The sequence below is a fragment of the Rattus rattus genome, chromosome 4 (assembly GCF_011064425.1).
Source record: "Rattus rattus isolate New Zealand chromosome 4, Rrattus_CSIRO_v1, whole genome shotgun sequence".
Classification (NCBI taxonomy): domain Eukaryota; kingdom Metazoa; phylum Chordata; class Mammalia; order Rodentia; family Muridae; genus Rattus; species Rattus rattus.
This window is the reverse complement of record NC_046157.1, coordinates 52932708-52949997: the sequence shown is the minus strand read 5'-3', so window position 1 is coordinate 52949997 and position 17290 is coordinate 52932708. Positions and strand designations below refer to the sequence as shown.

At 42.4% G+C, this 17290-nt stretch overlaps 1 protein-coding gene across 6 annotated transcripts in view; it reads left to right on the top strand.

Moving 5' to 3' along the window:
- The first annotated feature begins 71 nt into the window (after window positions 1-71).
- Window positions 72-17290, top strand: part of Son (SON DNA and RNA binding protein) — a 30945-nt gene continuing 13726 nt past the window's right edge. For 2 of the 6 annotated variants that reach the window (XR_004387678.1, XM_032900417.1), the window contains exons 1-6: window positions 72-219; window positions 3739-3905; window positions 6149-12121; window positions 13657-13817; window positions 15725-15871; window positions 16158-16346. Coding sequence is in view for 5 of the 6 variants with exons in the window: in XM_032900417.1 (XP_032756308.1) it covers window positions 143-219; window positions 3739-3905; window positions 6149-12121; window positions 13657-13817; window positions 15725-15871; window positions 16158-16346 (6714 nt within the window). In the remaining variant the exon portion in view is untranslated. Of the gene's footprint in view, window positions 220-3738; window positions 3906-6148; window positions 12122-13656; window positions 13818-14047; window positions 15571-15724; window positions 15872-16157; window positions 16347-16443; window positions 17249-17290 lie in introns of those variants that run through there. The other 4 variants (XM_032900418.1, XM_032900415.1, XM_032900416.1 and 1 more) reach the window with 4 other exon arrangements.

Here is a 17290-nt window from a genome sequence, read left to right as displayed (position 1 = left end):
GGGTGGAGCGAGCCCGTGCGGACGCTCCCCCATGAGCCAATGAGGGAAGGGATAAAAGGAATTGGCCGCTGCGCCTCCTCCCGAGGCATGCTGGGAGCCTGGAGGACTAGCGAGGAGGAGTTGAGAGAACGGAGCGGACGCCATGGCGGCCGACATCGAGCAGGTTTTTAGGTCTTTCGTGGTCAGTAAATTCCGGGAAATACAACAGGAGCTTTCCAGGTAAACGCTTCTCAGACTTTTCTGCTCCTCGCGGGCTGTTAGGGCTTCGTCTATCCTCCCGTGGCATCTTTCATGAAGACGCCGTCGTTTCTCGGCTCAGGCCCCGCTACGGCCCCGCCTGGGCCTGGGATCCATTTTCCGGGCCATCCACCCTCACCCCCCCCAGTCCTCCGTTCGTTCCTTTCGAGAAAGATCGCCCCTTCCGCGGTGTTCGCACACGCAGTTTCTTTCTTCGAGTTAAGATGTTCACCTTCCTCTCGTTTGGACACCCCCTACCCTCCAGCTACTCGGAGGCCCGGTGTCCACCAGGGACGGGCCTAGTTCCTTCCCCAGCTCCTCCTCCGCCGCCGCCTTTCCCCTCCCCCTCCCCGCCTCCGCGCATTTCGCCGGCCGGTGTCTATGGCCGGAAAGGGTCTCTAACGGCCGCTTCTTGGGCAATCTTAAAACTTCTTTATTATTGTACGCTTCGGAACGTTTGGCCACCGGAGTCTATTTATTAGACAGACGTTCCGGGCCCCAGTTAGTGCTCTGTGCTTTAGACCGGATAGCACTCTTTACACAGTTGTAAACTAAAACGTCTCAGTTCGATGTGAGACCCAAGAGAAAACATTCGACAGGACGACGACAGAAGGGGGCTTTGAAACTGTTGGGTGCTTAATTTTATTGAGTGGAAAGTGGAGAATGTGTGTGGATATGTTATTTTTCTTGCTACCCCGACTTAACGGACGGATTTGAACATCGTGCTGCTATTTTGTCACTACCAGTAGACTTCAGAGATTAACCTTGGTTCTCAAAATTTCATGTTGAAGAGAGCTCCTCAGTTGTTTACTCGGGAAAATGGTGTAGGCCATGTTAAGTTTTTTAATAGATTGTTTTGTATAAAATGACCATTTCTTTAAAACATGGTAGGAAAGATAACTTAAAAAGTAAATATTCCGAGGTAAATTTTTTTACTTTTTTTTCCCTTACGAGTGGTTTAAGTTGAGAACAGAGCAATACATATACATGAGTTAGAAAAATCAGCTGATAAACAGTTGTAATTTATATGCCCAAGTTAACTAGGACTATGGATACCATAATATTAATAACAATAATATTTTACTGCAGAAATTGTTTTTTTTTTCAAGATAGGGTGTTTTTGTTTTCTATTTTCTTTTTTTCTTGAGGACAGGCACTATGTCACGGCTTACAACTTTGCCTTGTAGCTGAAACTGGCCTGTTGTCATCTTTTAATCAATGGGTGGCATCACAATTGTTTAAGTAATATAAATATTTACCCATTATGTTGCTTTTTAGTATTTTGAGACATTGGATACTATTTTTTTAAACGACATGAAACATAAACTAAGGGAATTTAATTTTTCCTGAAAACTTTTGTTTTTTGTTTTGTTTTTCTTGAGACAGGGTCTCACTAGGTCCTTCTGGCTGACCTAGAATTCACTATGTATTTCAGGCTGGCCTTGAACTTTCTGGGATCTGCCTGCCTCAGCTAAAATAAAAGCCCTGTAATACCACCATTCTGAAACTCAAGCAGTCTCTCCTACTAATTGTATTTACCTTTTTGTAGGGTGGGGTTGAAGACCGGGTATCTTTGTGTGGCTATGATTGTCCTAGAACTGTCTCTGTAGACCAGGCTAGTCTTGAACTTACAGAGATGCATCTTCCTCTGCTGGGATAAAAGGCTTGTGCCACCATTTCCTGCTAATACATTTTCTCTTAGTTTGATCATTTTGTATTGTTTTAGACAATATACTGTGTACAACTTTTCCCTTCAATGTTTACATTATTTGAGCACTTTTCATAACTATATAAATTCATTTTTAGGATATTGTTGGACAGAAAAATGGCTTGAAATTCTAACTACTTTTTAGTAATTATAATTAGCATTCTGGAGGCTTTAAGGAAAATTCTTTTTTATAGATTGATTGACTTTTTTTTCCTTTTTTTTGAGAATGATCTCTCTGCCTCTGTTTCCCAGTGCCCTCATGCCCAGCCCTAGGTGTCTGGAGCAAACCTTTAGGCCTAGTACTCAGGAGGAGAGGCAAGAACTTCCCTGTGCCTTAGTTGTCTACAGTAGTGAGTTCCAGGCCAGACAAAACAGACCCCGTCTTTAAAAAAAAAGTATAAATGCTTAGAAACAGTAAAAATTTTTGAGAGCATTAGAGGAAAAACAGCATGTTTTATGGCATAGTCAATCTAAAAACATGTTTTAATTTGCCATATCAGTGAACTACTTTTCCCTATTCGCTTATATATTCATCAGTATAGGTGGTGAGATTAAAACAAAGTTTATTGCATATAGTTTTTTCCTCCATTTATAGAAACAATAGTTCTAATTGTAGAGTCTTGTTAAAATTACACGATTTTTTAAAAAATAGGTTGCAGGCCAGGTATGGTGATGCATGCCTTTAGTTCCAGCAGATGGGCAGTGGTGGGCAGATCTCTTGAGATTGAGGCAGCCAAGGCTACTTAGTGAGGCCTTTGTCTTAGAAACATAGCAATAGAAAGTGACACTAGTCGGTACTTAGAAATGTTAATTATTAGCCTAACAAGGTTTGTGTGTTAGAAAACCAATCATTCCTCACCAAAGTGTTTAGTTTCTCTAATAAAACTCTTAGCAGGTAGCAGTTTTATATGTGTTCAGGTAATAAAATTCTAATTGAAACTGAATGTGTTTTAAATATTTTTGCAAGTTTACACAAAAATAGTAAAAATATTGGCATGAATGACCTTGTTTTCTCTACAGTGATGTTGTGGCCCTGTGATCTGAAAACGAGCTGTTGGCCATTTTACTATTAGTCTAAATAAATTGCCACTGGTTCTCTGTAAATTTCTTGAATTTCAGAAATTGTTTAGAAAGCAGACCTTAAAAAATAGGTATAAACCATATACTAGATATGTTAGTCTTTTTAAAATTTACAGCATTTTAGTTACAGTCTGAAATGAAGAAGCTACTAGTAACTTGACAGAGTGTTTGCCTGGATGGCTTGACTGTGGCCACACTTCCTGCCATAATGCTTGGCTGTCTGTTTTTCTTTGTGAATGTGAATTGGCTCACTAATACTTAGGTAACTGGAAGCTTTAAGTTATCTTAATAATAATAATTACATTTGTTTTCTTTTCTTGTTTTTTTCTTTTTTTCCGAGACAGGGTTTTCTGTGTATCCCTGTTTGTCCTGGAACTCCTCGTGTAGACCAGGGTGTCTTCCACTCAACAAGAGAACCTACTGCCTCTGCCTCCTGAGTGCTGAGCTGAATTAAAGGCGTGCATGTGCCTCTACTTCCTAGCTTGCTTTAGTTTTTAAAACACACTTCAAAATCTGATTTTAAGAATTCTTTTAATTAACTGTTACAGTTCTGAAAACTTTGTGTACTAATGGCAGACATCTAAAATAGAAAGTCATGAGGTTTATGGGTAATATAATGTAAGGCTATGTTAATTATATTATTAATGTTGAATTACTGATTTATTATGGTTGATGGAAGTATTAATGAATTCTGAAATCTTTTTCTTGTCAAGTGGAAGGAGTGAAGGCCAGCTGAATGGTGAAACGAATGCACCCATTGAAGGGAACCAGGCAGGTGACACAGCTGCCTCTGCAAGGAGTCTCCCAAATGAAGAGATAGTGCAGAAGATAGAGGAGGTCCTCTCTGGGGTCCTAGACACAGAACTGCGATACAAGCCGGGTAAGTTGAAGCTCACTAAGTCAGTTTCAGAAATCTTCTGAAGATTTGAATGTTAATTGCACTATTTTTAGGTTAATTTTTTCATAGTATCTTTTTGAACTTCTCCTTTGAAAAACAGTCTACTTAAACATGAACATTGGAGTTCTTGTTTTACTGGTAAAAGAAGATTTTTCTCTCTATTTAACTCAGTTTTGTTGTGACTGCTAGGATTTTTCTGTATATTTTCTTTGAAGTATTGTATAAATATCAGCTCCTTTAAAAGTAGCTCTTGGGTGTGGTCCCCCCCTTAATTTTTATTTCTGTACTGTGAATGTTTGAGTGTGTTGATACGTACCTTATGTGTGGCTGGTGCCTGAGGAAAGCAAGAGGAGGACAGTGTTGGATCCCCAGAATAGAGTATGGATAGTGGTGAGGCCACCAGGTGGGTGCTCCTTTCTAAGAGCTATAGGCTTTTAAGCCATTTCGTTCTAGCTCCAAAATGTCAGTTTTGTACGCCGCAAGATCCTGAGCTAAATCTCCACTGGTTTGAAACCACATTACATTTTGTTTTAAAGCCCCGGCTTAGCAGCTGACTTGTCTGTACAAAGCAGGCTGAAGCACATTCGTTGTGTAGTGTTCCTTTTGGAGTGGACTAAATGATGAGTGATTAAAAGTGAAGGGTTTGTGATTGACCACAAGAATAAATTATTAAGTGTAGGTATTAGGTGTGTAATATGGTTCTCTGATAAGACATGGTTTAAAATAACGAGTCTTGCTTAGATTATGCCTTTTGGTTAGGTATAAACTATCTTTTCATGCTGTGAAATAAGCAATAGAAAAATAATTAATATTCTTTTGATATGATGTCTAGTTGTTGGAATTGTTTTTTTCTGTAGTAGGAATCCCTGGTATATTTGATTAGCTATTTCCTTAAGATTTATCATATTTAAAAACTGTAGGGTAAATTTTACTATGTGGTTATAAGGTAGAATGGTAAACTGTCTTATCTGAAATAGGCAAGTTGAAATTTTAGGGCTGTATTTCAAGAATACAGTGTTTAGGGAAACATTTTTATCAGAATATGACAGTTTTAAGAAAGCGATTCTGTAGATGTGTTGTATTTGTTCAGGCATTTTTGCTTAGAAATGTTGACTTGAACTTTGTTGAAAATGTACATGCAGTAAGCACATTTTTTGTACTTGGTATACATTTTTGTTCTATCTTCTTGGAGAGCAAACCCAGGGACTGTACAGTAAGTACATCAGTAGTTTGGACAAGGCCCTTCATCTACCATGTGATGGGTTGATTTAGGCTTACAGAAGCATTCTGTTGCAGAATGAGTGCTATATCATTTTCTCTTTAAATAGGATAGATAAAATATTAGTAATTATTCAGAGCATTTCTGTTATCTAGGACTCTTGACAGCCTGTCCATTCTTGGACATTAGTCTTATCAGCTCTATAATGAGAGGGTTAAAGTTGAAGTGAAATAACAAAATAGGAAGTAAATTCATGGATGTAGTTTTAAAATAACTTATTATAGTTTGAAAACAAAGGTTTTTTTGGGGGGGGTGGGTGCTTTTTTGGGATGGGGTCTCACATTGTAATTCTGACTGGCCTGGAGCTCACAGGCCTGCTAGTTTCTGCCTCCAGAAGGCTGAAATGAAAGATGTGCCTTCATATCCACCCTAAGAAAAGAAGAATTTTCAAAATATTACTGCTTTTGTGCCCACATGTGGGTGGGTAGATTGTGTGTGTACTGCCTCATTTGTGGAAGTCAGAGATAATTTAGGGGACTTGGTTTTCTTCTACCACATGGGTCCTGACAGTTGAACTCCGGTCATTAGGTTTTGCTGTGAGTGCGTTTACTCATTGAGGTGTCTCAGTGCTCCTGAGGAAAAGTAACTTTAGATTTCTAGTGGAACGTATTCTTTTCCTTCTGCCAGGGGTAAAAATTGAACTCAGGTCTCTTTGTATATGCTAAGCAAACACTCTGCCATTAAGCTGTATCCCATCTGAAAACATAATTAAATTAGTTCTAAATAGGTTTTTGTTTTACATCAAGAATTTATTTTGATGAAGACTTCAGTTGTATAAATACTTGAAAAACAGAAGCCTTCAGGTTTACTGCTTTATAGACAATTATTTTCAAGTTTTTATTCACGGTAGGGTGAATTGTACTATGGTTTCTACATGTGAATGAAAACTGTGGCGATTTGTATGAGTCTGCTTTGGGGATGGCTGACAATTTTTCATTACTTTCAGACTTGAAAGAGGCCTCCAGAAAAAGTAGATGCGTATCTGTACAAACAGATCCTACCGATGAAGTTCCCACCAAAAAGTCAAAGAAGCATAAAAAGCACAAAAACAAAAAGAAGAAAAAGAAGAAAGAAAAGGAAAAAAAATATAAAAGACAACCAGAAGAATCTGAGTCCAAGCTGAAATCTCATCATGATGGGAATGTTGATCTAGAATCTGATTCCTTCTTAAAGTTTGATTCTGAACCTTCAGCATTGGCACTGGAACATCCTGTAAGAGCATTCGGCTTATCTGAGGCCAGTGAAACCCCCTTAGTGCTAGAGCCTCCAGTAGTCTCAATGGAGGTTCAGGAACCACATGCTTTAGAGACGCTGAAGCCAGCTACAAAACCTGCAGCACTGTCAGCTGTGTCTACATCAGTAATCTCGGAGCAGCCTGAGCAACCTGTGCCAGTTATGCTGGAGCCACCAATGACAAAGATTCTGGACTCCTTCGCAGCAGCACCAGTGCCTATGTCAACAGCAGTGCTGAGGTCGCCTGAGCCCGTTGTAACAATGTCAGTGGAGTATCAGAAGTCTGTGCTGAAATCTTTGGAGACTGTGCCTCCAGAGATATCAAAGACCACGCTGGTAGAGCTTCCCATAGCAAAAGTGCTTGAGCCATCAGAAACCCTCACAATAGTATCAGAGACACCTACTGAGGTGCACCCTGAACCAAGCCCATCAACAATGGATTTTCCAGAGTCATCTACAACTGACGTGCAAAGATTGCCAGAGCAGCCTGTAGAAGCACCGCCGGAGATCGCAGATTCATCTATGACAAGACCTCAGGAGTCACTGGAGCTGCCTAAGACCACAGCGGTGGAGCTGCAGGAGTCGTCGGTGGCCTCAGCCCTGGAGTTGCCGGGGCCACCTGCAACCTCCATGCTGGAGTTGCAGGGGCCCCCTGTGACTCCAGTGCCGGAGTTGCCTGGGCCCTCTGCCACCACCCCAGTGCCAGAGTTGTCAGGGCCCCTTTCTACCCCAGTGCCTGAGTTGCCAGGGCCCCCTGGGACAGTGGTCCCTGAGTTGCCGGGGCCCTCTGTGACACCAGTGCCACAGTTTTCACAGGAATTGCCAGGGCCTTCAGCACCATCCATGGGGTTGGAGCCACCACAGGAGGTACCAGAGCCACCTGTGATGGCACAGGAGGTGTCAGGGGTGCCTGCAGTGTCAGCGGCAATAGAGTTGACAGGGCAACCTGCAGTAACAGTAGCAATGGAGTTGACCGAACAACCTGTGACGACGACAGAGTTCGAGCAGCCTGTGGCGATGACGACGGTGGAACATCCTGGGCATCCTGAGGTGACAACAGCAACAGGGTTGCTGGGGCAGCCAGAGGCAGCAATGGTGCTGGAGTTGCCAGGACAGCCAGTGGCAACCACAGCGCTGGAGTTGTCTGGGCAGCCTTCGGTGACTGGGGTGCCAGAGTTGTCAGGGCTGCCTTCGGCAACTAGGGCACTGGAGTTGTCAGGGCAGTCTGTGGCAACTGGGGCATTAGAGTTGCCTGGTCAGCTCATGGCAACTGGGGCACTGGAGTTTTCGGGTCAGTCTGGGGCAGCTGGAGCACTGGAGCTTTTGGGGCAGCCCCTGGCAACGGGGGTGCTAGAGTTACCGGGGCAGCCTGGAGCGCCAGAGTTGCCTGGGCAGCCTGTGGCAACTGTGGCGCTGGAGATCTCTGTTCAGTCTGTGGTGACAACATCGGAGCTGTCGACGATGACCGTGTCGCAGTCCCTGGAGGTGCCCTCGACGACAGCGCTGGAATCCTATAATACGGTAGCACAGGAGCTGCCTACTACATTGGTGGGGGAGACTTCCGTAACAGTAGGAGTGGATCCCTTGATGGCCCAAGAATCCCATATGTTAGCTTCTAACACCATGGAGACCCATATGTTAGCATCCAACACCATGGACTCCCAAATGCTAGCATCCAACACTATGGATTCTCAGATGCTAGCGTCCAATACCATGGATTCCCAGATGTTAGCCTCTAGCACCATGGATTCCCAGATATTAGCCTCTAGCACCATGGATTCCCAGATGTTAGCAACTAGCTCCATGGATTCCCAGATGTTAGCATCTAGCTCCATGGATTCCCAGATGTTAGCAACCAGCTCCATGGACTCCCAGATGTTAGCAACCAGCTCCATGGACTCGCAGATGTTAGCAACCAGCTCCATGGACTCACAGATGTTAGCAACCAGCAGTATGGACTCTCAGATGTTAGCAACCAGCTCCATGGACTCTCAGATGTTAGCAACCAGTTCCATGGATTCCCAGATGTTAGCAACCAGTTCCATGGATTCCCAGATGTTAGCATCTGGTGCTATGGATTCTCAAATGTTAGCTTCTGGCACTATGGATGCTCAGATGTTAGCATCTGGTACCATGGATGCCCAAATGTTAGCATCTAGTACCCAGGATTCTGCTATGATGGGTTCAAAATCTCCTGATCCATATAGGTTAGCTCAGGATCCTTACAGATTAGCTCAGGATCCCTATAGGTTGGGTCATGACCCCTATAGGTTAGGCCATGATGCTTACAGGTTAGGACAGGACCCTTATAGGTTAGGTCATGATCCCTACAGACTAACTCCTGATCCCTATAGGATGTCACCCAGGCCCTATAGAATAGCACCCAGGTCCTATAGAATAGCACCTAGGCCATACAGGTTGGCACCTAGACCCTTGATGTTAGCATCTAGACGTTCTATGATGATGTCCTATGCTGCAGAACGTTCCATGATGTCATCTTATGAGCGCTCTATGATGTCTTATGAACGCTCTATGATGTCCCCTATGGCTGAACGCTCTATGATGTCGGCCTATGAGCGCTCCATGATGTCAGCTTATGAGCGCTCTATGATGTCTCCTATGGCTGAGCGTTCTATGATGTCAGCTTATGAACGCTCTATGATGTCAGCTTATGAGCGCTCCATGATGTCTCCTATGGCTGATCGATCTATGATGTCCATGGGTGCCGACCGGTCTATGATGTCATCGTATTCTGCAGCTGACCGGTCTATGATGTCATCGTACTCTGCAGCTGATCGATCAATGATGTCATCTTACACTGATCGATCAATGATGTCTATGGCAGCTGATTCTTATACTGATTCTTACACTGATTCCTATACGGAGGCATATATGGTGCCACCTTTGCCTCCTGAAGAGCCCCCAACAATGCCACCATTGCCACCTGAGGAACCACCAATGACACCCCCATTACCTCCTGAGGAACCACCAGAGGGTGCAGCATTATCAACAGAGCAGTCAGCATTAACAGCTGACAATACTTGGTCTACAGAGGTGACATTACCTACTGAAGAATCTGTATCACAGCCTGAGCCTCCTGTGAGTCAAAGTGAGATTTCAGAGCCTTTGGTGGTACCTGCTAATTATTCAGTGTCAGAATCAGAGACTTCAATGTTAGCATCAGAGGCTGTTATGACTGTTCCAGAACCTGCACGAGAGCCTGAGTCTTCAGTTACATCAACACCAGTTGAGTCTGCTGTAGTAGCAGAACACGAAATGGTTCCAGAGAGACCAATGACTTACATGGTTTCTGAGACTACCATGGCAGCTGAACCAACTGTGTTAACATCAGAGGCTTCTGTTATGGCAGAGACATCAGAAACATATGATTCCATGAGACCATCAGGGCATGCCATCTCAGAGGTATCTATGTCACTCTTGGAGCCAGCAGTAACTATTTCACAGCCAGCAGAGAGCAGTCTGGAGCTCCCATCCATGGCTGTCCCAGCACCTTCCACTATTGCTACCACAGAATCTCTTGTTGCAGTCCCAGAACTTGCTGCTGTGGCTGACTCAGAACCTCCCATTATGGCTGTGCCAGAACCCCCTACTGTGGCTGTCCCAGAACCACCTGTTACGGCTGCTCCGGAGCCACCTCCTATGACTACTCCTGAACTTTGCTCCTTATCTATCTCAGAACCTCCTGTGGCTGTCTCAGAGCTTCCGGCTTTGGCTGACCCAGAGCATGCTGCCACTGCAGTGTCGGGTGTTTCTTCCCTGGAGCCTTCTGTGCCTGTCTTGGAACCATCAGTGTCAGTCCTTCAACCTGTTATGATTGTTTCAGAACCATGTGTTTCTATCCAGGAACCCACTGTGGCAGTTTCAGAACCCGCTGTCATAGTCTCAGAGCACACTCAAATAACATCACCTGAGATGGCTGTAGAGTCTTCACCAGTAATGGTGGAATCTAGTGTTGTGTCATCACAGATTATGAAAGGAATGAATTTACTTTCTGGGGATGAAAATCTCGGTTCAGAGGTTGGCACTCAGGAGACTCTGTTGCATCCAGATGAAGAGCCACATGATGGAGGACACTTGAAAAGTGACTTGTATGAACATGAGTATGATAGAAATACAGACCTTACTGTAAACAGTCATTTAATTACTAAAGAAGCAGAGCATAGTACAGCATGTGCTGCTGCCATTGTTCCTGTTGGTGAAACAAGTGAAGAGAAGATTTTGCTTATTAGTGAGACTAAGGAGATGACAGAATTGGACACCTGTCCTGCTGTTAGTGAAGCTGATGTAGGAAGAAGTCTGTCTTCTCAGCTTGCTCTGGAACTGGATACAGTAGGAACTAGTAAGGGGTTTGAATTTGTTGCAGCGTCTGCACCCATTTCAGAGAGTAAATATGATGTTGAAGTATCTGTAACTACTCAAGATACTGAGCATGACATGGTAATTTCCACCAGCCCCAGTGGTGGCAGTGAAGCAGACATAGAGGGACCTTTGCCTGCTAAAGACATTCATCTCGATTTGCCATCAACAAATCTTGTTTGTAAGGATGTGGAAGACTCATTATCTATAAAAGAGAGTGATGAGACAGTGGCAGTGGCTCTTAGCCCTAAAAGCAGTGAAGATACAGAAGGACCTCTTCCCAATAAAGAAATAGTTCCTGATTCAGGTTATTCTGTCAGCATTGATGAAATTAATGAAGCTGACTTAGTGAGACCATTACTTCCTAAGGACATGGAGCGTCTTACAAGCCTTAGAGCTGGCATTGAAGGACCTTTACTTCCTAGTGAGGTTGAACGTGACAAGTCAGTTGCCAGTCCAGTTGTAATTAGTATACCAGAAAGAGCTTCAGAGTCATCTTCAGAGGAAAAGGACGATTATGAAATTTTTGTAAAAGTTAAGGACACACATGAGAAAAGCAAGAAAAATAAAAACCGTGACAAAGGTGAGAAAGAGAAAAAAAGGGACTCTTCATTAAGGTCTCGGAGTAAGCGTTCCAAGTCTTCTGAACATAAGTCACGTAAGCGTACCAGTGAGTCTCGTTCTAGGGCAAGGAAGAGATCATCTAAGTCCAAGTCTCATCGTTCTCAAACACGGTCACGGTCACGGTCACGACGTAGGAGGAGGAGTAGCAGATCAAGATCTAAGTCTAGAGGAAGACGGTCCGTATCAAAAGAGAAACGCAAAAGATCTCCAAAGCATAGATCCAAGTCCAGGGAAAGGAAAAGGAAAAGATCAAGCTCCCGAGACAACCGGAAAACAGTTCGAGCTCGGAGTCGAACTCCAAGTCGTCGGAGTAGGAGTCACACTCCTAGTCGGAGGAGACGGTCTAGATCTGTTGGTAGAAGGAGAAGTTTTAGCATTTCCCCCAGCCGAAGGAGCAGAACCCCCAGCCGCAGGAGCAGAACCCCCAGCCGAAGGAGCAGGACCCCCAGCCGCAGGAGCAGGACCCCCAGCCGCAGGAGCAGGACCCCCAGCCGCAGGAGCAGAACCCCCAGCCGTCGGAGAAGATCAAGATCTGTGGTAAGAAGACGAAGCTTCAGTATATCACCAGTCAGATTAAGGCGATCAAGAACACCTTTGAGAAGAAGGTTTAGTAGATCTCCCATTCGTCGGAAAAGATCCAGGTCTTCTGAAAGAGGCAGATCACCCAAACGTCTAACAGATTTGGGTGAGTCAAGCTTTTTGTAATTTAAGCTGATGATCTTGAGTCAAGGGTAATATTTTGGGTTATTGATTATGTTTAGACTATGTTGATCATTAGATTATGTTTAGAAAGGGAAATGTACTTAAGGGTAAAAGACCTACTTTGGGGAATGTTGTAGAGCCTTGATGTGTCTGTACTTGGTTCAAAAAGGAGATGGAGAAACCTTGTTACAAGTCAGATTATTGTGTGCTGCATATATTTCAACACATGGCTTTTCAAGTAAGCAGAATTCTTATTAATTTTTATGGGGGGGGGGCTCTTTTTCTTGTTTTTACCCTGCCTCCCTCCCTCCCTCCTTCCTTTTTTTTTTCTGAGACAGGGCCTTAGTCTGTAGTGCATGTTGGGGCCTGGAACTTAACTGTGTAGCCAACCCAAAGTGGTTATTTTCTTTCCAACTCCTGATGGCAAGGATCTCAGACTGAGCCACTATGCCTGACTTTCGCTAGCATACCTTAAGGTGGCAGTCTAGGACTGTTAAATGCATATGATAGGTTATCAAAATTAAGAAATTTTGTATTGGGATTTAGTTAACTGAATTAATGACTCAACCTTTTCAATGAAGTGATATTCTGTTGTCTATAAAATAAATGTTTTTTATTACTAAAACTTGAAGTATGATTACCTGCTGGGTAATTTATCCTGTTTCCAATAGATAGGACATTCTTGGTTTAGACAGTCTAAAGAAAAAGACAGTGAGGATAGTAGAATTTGTATTCAGCTTACCAAGAGTTTTCTGATGTCTTTTTTTCTCAGAACAGAGAAACAGTAGGTAATTCTCATTGATTTTTAAGTTAGTGTAGGATGTTGGTAGAATGCATTCCCTTTACCAAAGGACAATACTTAGAAGAGTAGAATGTGGTAATTGCCTTAGTAATAGTGTAGGGGGCATATTTGCACAATGGAGAAGAATGTTAATTCTTACTCAGTGAAGGCTTGTTGAAAGAAATGGCACTTGGGGCTTAACAAGGGATTAAGTTGTTTTCAGATTATAATGAAGTTTGTCTAAGACAGAGACTAGCTTTTATATAGCCCACTATGTAGTTGAGGTTGGCCTTAAACTTCAGATACTTCTGCCTCCACCTCCCAAGTGCTAGGGGTAGCAGGTTTTCAAGAGCAGTGTTATAGAATGCTGAGGCTTGAACCCAGGGCTGGCCTCTACAAGTTTGGTACACATTCTTCAACTGAACTGCATACCTGGTATGAAAATGAGAATGGTTTAAGGTCATGCTAATTTTAGGAAGTAACATTTTCATTGGCAGACTTACGCCTTTCAGTTTGTGGTTAGTTGATCATCATAAATTCACAGTAAGCTGTTGTGTGTAGCATTTGAATTGGAAACATAGTGTTAATTGTTGAAAAGGACCCATCCACCTGAGTTGTGGCTCAAACTTGGGGCAGAATACTGATGTCTTGAATTTTACTGTATGTCACACTTTTGACAGAACTAAAAACGCATATAGCTTTTAGGAAAACTGCTTCCTGTATTTTTCCTCTTACAGATAAGGCTCAATTACTTGAAATAGCCAAAGCTAATGCAGCTGCCATGTGTGCTAAGGCTGGTGTTCCTTTGCCACCAAACCTAAAGCCTGCACCTCCACCTACAATAGAAGAGAAAGTTGCTAAAAAGTCTGGAGGAGCTACCATAGAAGAACTAACTGAGGTAAGCTAGACAGAATTTGTTTCCATTCTTAAATGGATTTTTCCATGGATGTTGACTCTGGAGCGTGCCAAAACCTGAATTGTGGGCTGAACTGATAATGGCTGGCACCGAGTGCCCAAAACCCGAAATACAGATGTGGCAGCGGCAGAAGCTCTGTTTAGCAGGCCATTATCCGGGATGGCTAAGCTCCGCTAGCTAAAAAGTTACTTCCCATTACTTTTGCTTTCCAGTTTTAGAAGCCAAACTGACTGAGGAGTGGAACGGTTCGTTTGAATGGAGGAGGTGTTGAGTGAGCAACACGCAGAAGCTCGCCTACAGTTTCGTTTCCATTCACGACGTGTTCACTGATCGCCAAGAGTGTACTGCATATACGCAAAGACACAGACAATCTTCAGAAATGATCTTTTGCCACCGGAGCTTGGAAATTAATGAGAATAGCTGGCCATTGCCTGAAAGGAACTTCTTTCGCATCAACATTTCGGGTTTTGGCTGTTTGGTACCAGCCATTGGCGATAATGGCCGGCCATTATCAGTTCTTCCTGCGGTTCGGGTTTTGGCAGTAACATATTTTAAATATACTTATTTTTGTTTTTAAAAATTTGATCTTTTGAAATTGAGGCTTTTGGGGGAAGCTTTGTTTTACTTTAATATTTTTTTGTGTGTGTGGGGGAAGACGCTGAAATATTGCTGCTAGGATCCAGAAATAACACACTGTTTCATATACTGAAACTTGCTATTGGCTAGCCTTATGCCAGCCTGCCACTGTCAACATATTCTGTTCCCATTGGTTACATGCTTGATACATACACTCTTGTGTTTTTGGCTAATTGAGCTTTTTAATTCTATTGTAATATTTTCAATTGATAATAGATGTGATAAATTCTGCTTGTATAGACAGGTCTACTAAAATTTACTCTTAACCTTTTTATAAGTGGAATCTGCTCCTTTGCTCCTGAGGAAGGACTTGACTTTGTATGCTGGACTGCATCAATTGCGCCCTCTCCATCATGCCTTATTTTCCATTCTTAAGTTACAGTCCTTAAATAAATTTTAAAAAACATTTATGGAGAGAGATGTTACTATTTACCCTGCCACAGATGTTTAAAATCTTTTACCATACATTTGGGGATTATAAAGTTAAATTTGTTTCTTCACTTAGATTCATTATAGTATGAATTATAACTTAAAAAAGACCTAGCAAAAAGCCTCTATTGCTTACTTACCAAATGCAAGCTCTTTATCTAAAACTTTATGAACGCTTAGCGTTTGCTGTTGTTTGCCTCATCTTCAGCGTTCTATCCCTCTGACAAGTCTCTCCCAACTTGCTCACCACCACCTGACCAAGATGACTTCCCTTTCCTTCCTATTTCTTCTTGTTCTTTACTGTGGGAATTTTGCTTAGAACTCTTGAAGGAATATTCTTTGATCCTTAAACCCTGCCTGAATATCCTCTTTATATGCCTTTGTTCTCTAGCACTATGTACCGTGTGTATTACATCAGTTTGCACTTGTTACTGTGTTGCTCTGTAAAAAGGTTCTTCAATTACTTCATGTGGATGTACTTTTGTCTCGTATTAGATTGTAAGCTCCTTTGGAGCAGGGACCATGTCTTTCCCTTTTTTTATCTTCCTTCTTTCTCTCTCTCTCTCTTTTTTTTTTTTTTTTTTTTTTTGTATTTTTTTCCCAAGACAGTGCCCAGTACAGTGCTCTGCACATAGTAGGTGCTCAATAAATGTTGTTGACTGACTGAGCAGCCAGTGTGTGTTTAAATAGTAGCTGATGATCAAAATTATGGTTTTATAAGCTATCATAAGTGCTCTTTGAATTGATCATACAATATTCTTTTGAAAAAGTTACATGCTGTTTTTGTAAGCCATATTCATCTTTTGTTTGTTTTTACTTTAAAGAAATGCAAACAGATTGCACAGAGTAAAGAAGATGATGATGTAATAGTGAATAAACCTCATGTTTCGGATGAAGAGGAAGAAGAGCCTCCTTTTTATCATCATCCCTTTAAACTCAGTGAACCCAAGCCCATTTTTTTCAATTTGAATGTGAGTATTAGTAAAGAGATAAGGACTGATGAAGCATCACGGCTCATCAGGCTGTTGTAACACCCATGTGGAGTTTAGCTATTGTGATGAATAGTGACAGCATTTCCTGAGTGTAGGGCTGGGAGAGTTCTGTGGTAGTGAGTGTGCCCAGGATGTGTGAGGCTGTAGGTTCAACTCCTGGCACTGACAAAATAAAAGGAACCTTTCCTTTAGACTGCATTGAGATTCTTTAGAAACTGTAGAAGGTGTCTGTTACAATGGATTCTAACTAAATACTGTATTTCAGATTGCTGCAGCAAAGCCAACTCCACCAAAAAGCCAAGTAACATTAACAAAGGAGTTTCCTGTGTCATCTGGATCTCAACATCGGAAAAAGGAAGCGGATAGTGTTTATGGAGAGTGGGTTCCAGTAGAGAAAAATGGCGAAGAAAGCAAAGATGACGATAATGTGTTCAGCAGCAGCTTGCCCTCAGAGGTAAGTAGGAGGAACACCACATGTTTGCTTTAATATCTGAATCTTCCATTTTATTGTTATTTTATATCTGATTTGGATTCTGTTTCACTCTTCTTAGGGCCGGGTTAAACGGCAGGGCCGGGTTAAACGACAGATGAAACAGCCCGCAGCTTCTCATTTGACAGTAACTCGATGCAATTCACTTTGTGGAACGAAGCCACAAAGTGAAAAGCATCGAATTGCAGAGAAAAGTGTTATCACATCCCTACCCAACATTGGGCCCTCCATGCACTTGTGGGAAGGTAGCCCAAGGTACAACTATTTAGCTTCCCGATTTGCTTCAAGGCTCTATAGCTCTAGATTTTGGTGGTAGCAAGTTTATTGGGTGGAGGGATTGAGGGGAGAGAAGGCAGATCCTGAGGTTCAACACAAGAACTGCGTTGAGAAAGTTATTTTAGGCTGATGCGAACATCTTGGGTTCATAGCCCATTGCCCTGACGTGATGGTATCTTACTATTTCTCTGGGTTTTCAGATAGCCTTTGGTTTCAGTCATTTCCCTTCCTTGTGCTACCTTAGCCCTTTTGAATTCTTGTGTTTAACCTAGTGTTCAGCCTTGGTTCTCCATTCCCTTCTCCTTCCCCTCTTTGCTACTATTAAAAGTTGGAGGAGTGGAATTTTATATATTGAAATTTCTCAAGGCAATAGTTGTATCTTGTCAAAATGACACAGTAACAATGCCAAATGTCAAAACAACCCCATTAAAATGCCGCCTGATTAAGTACTGTGCTGCTAATAAATACAGTGCACATGAGAACAGCAAAACTGTATATATATGTAAATATATATATATCTGTATCTTTGTATGTATCTCTGTATCTGTATCTTTGCTGTGTCTTTTAATAAACAGTTTACTTTTATTTAACTTGTTGTGCAAAATCACGCTTGGGGATCGGGGAGGGTGGAG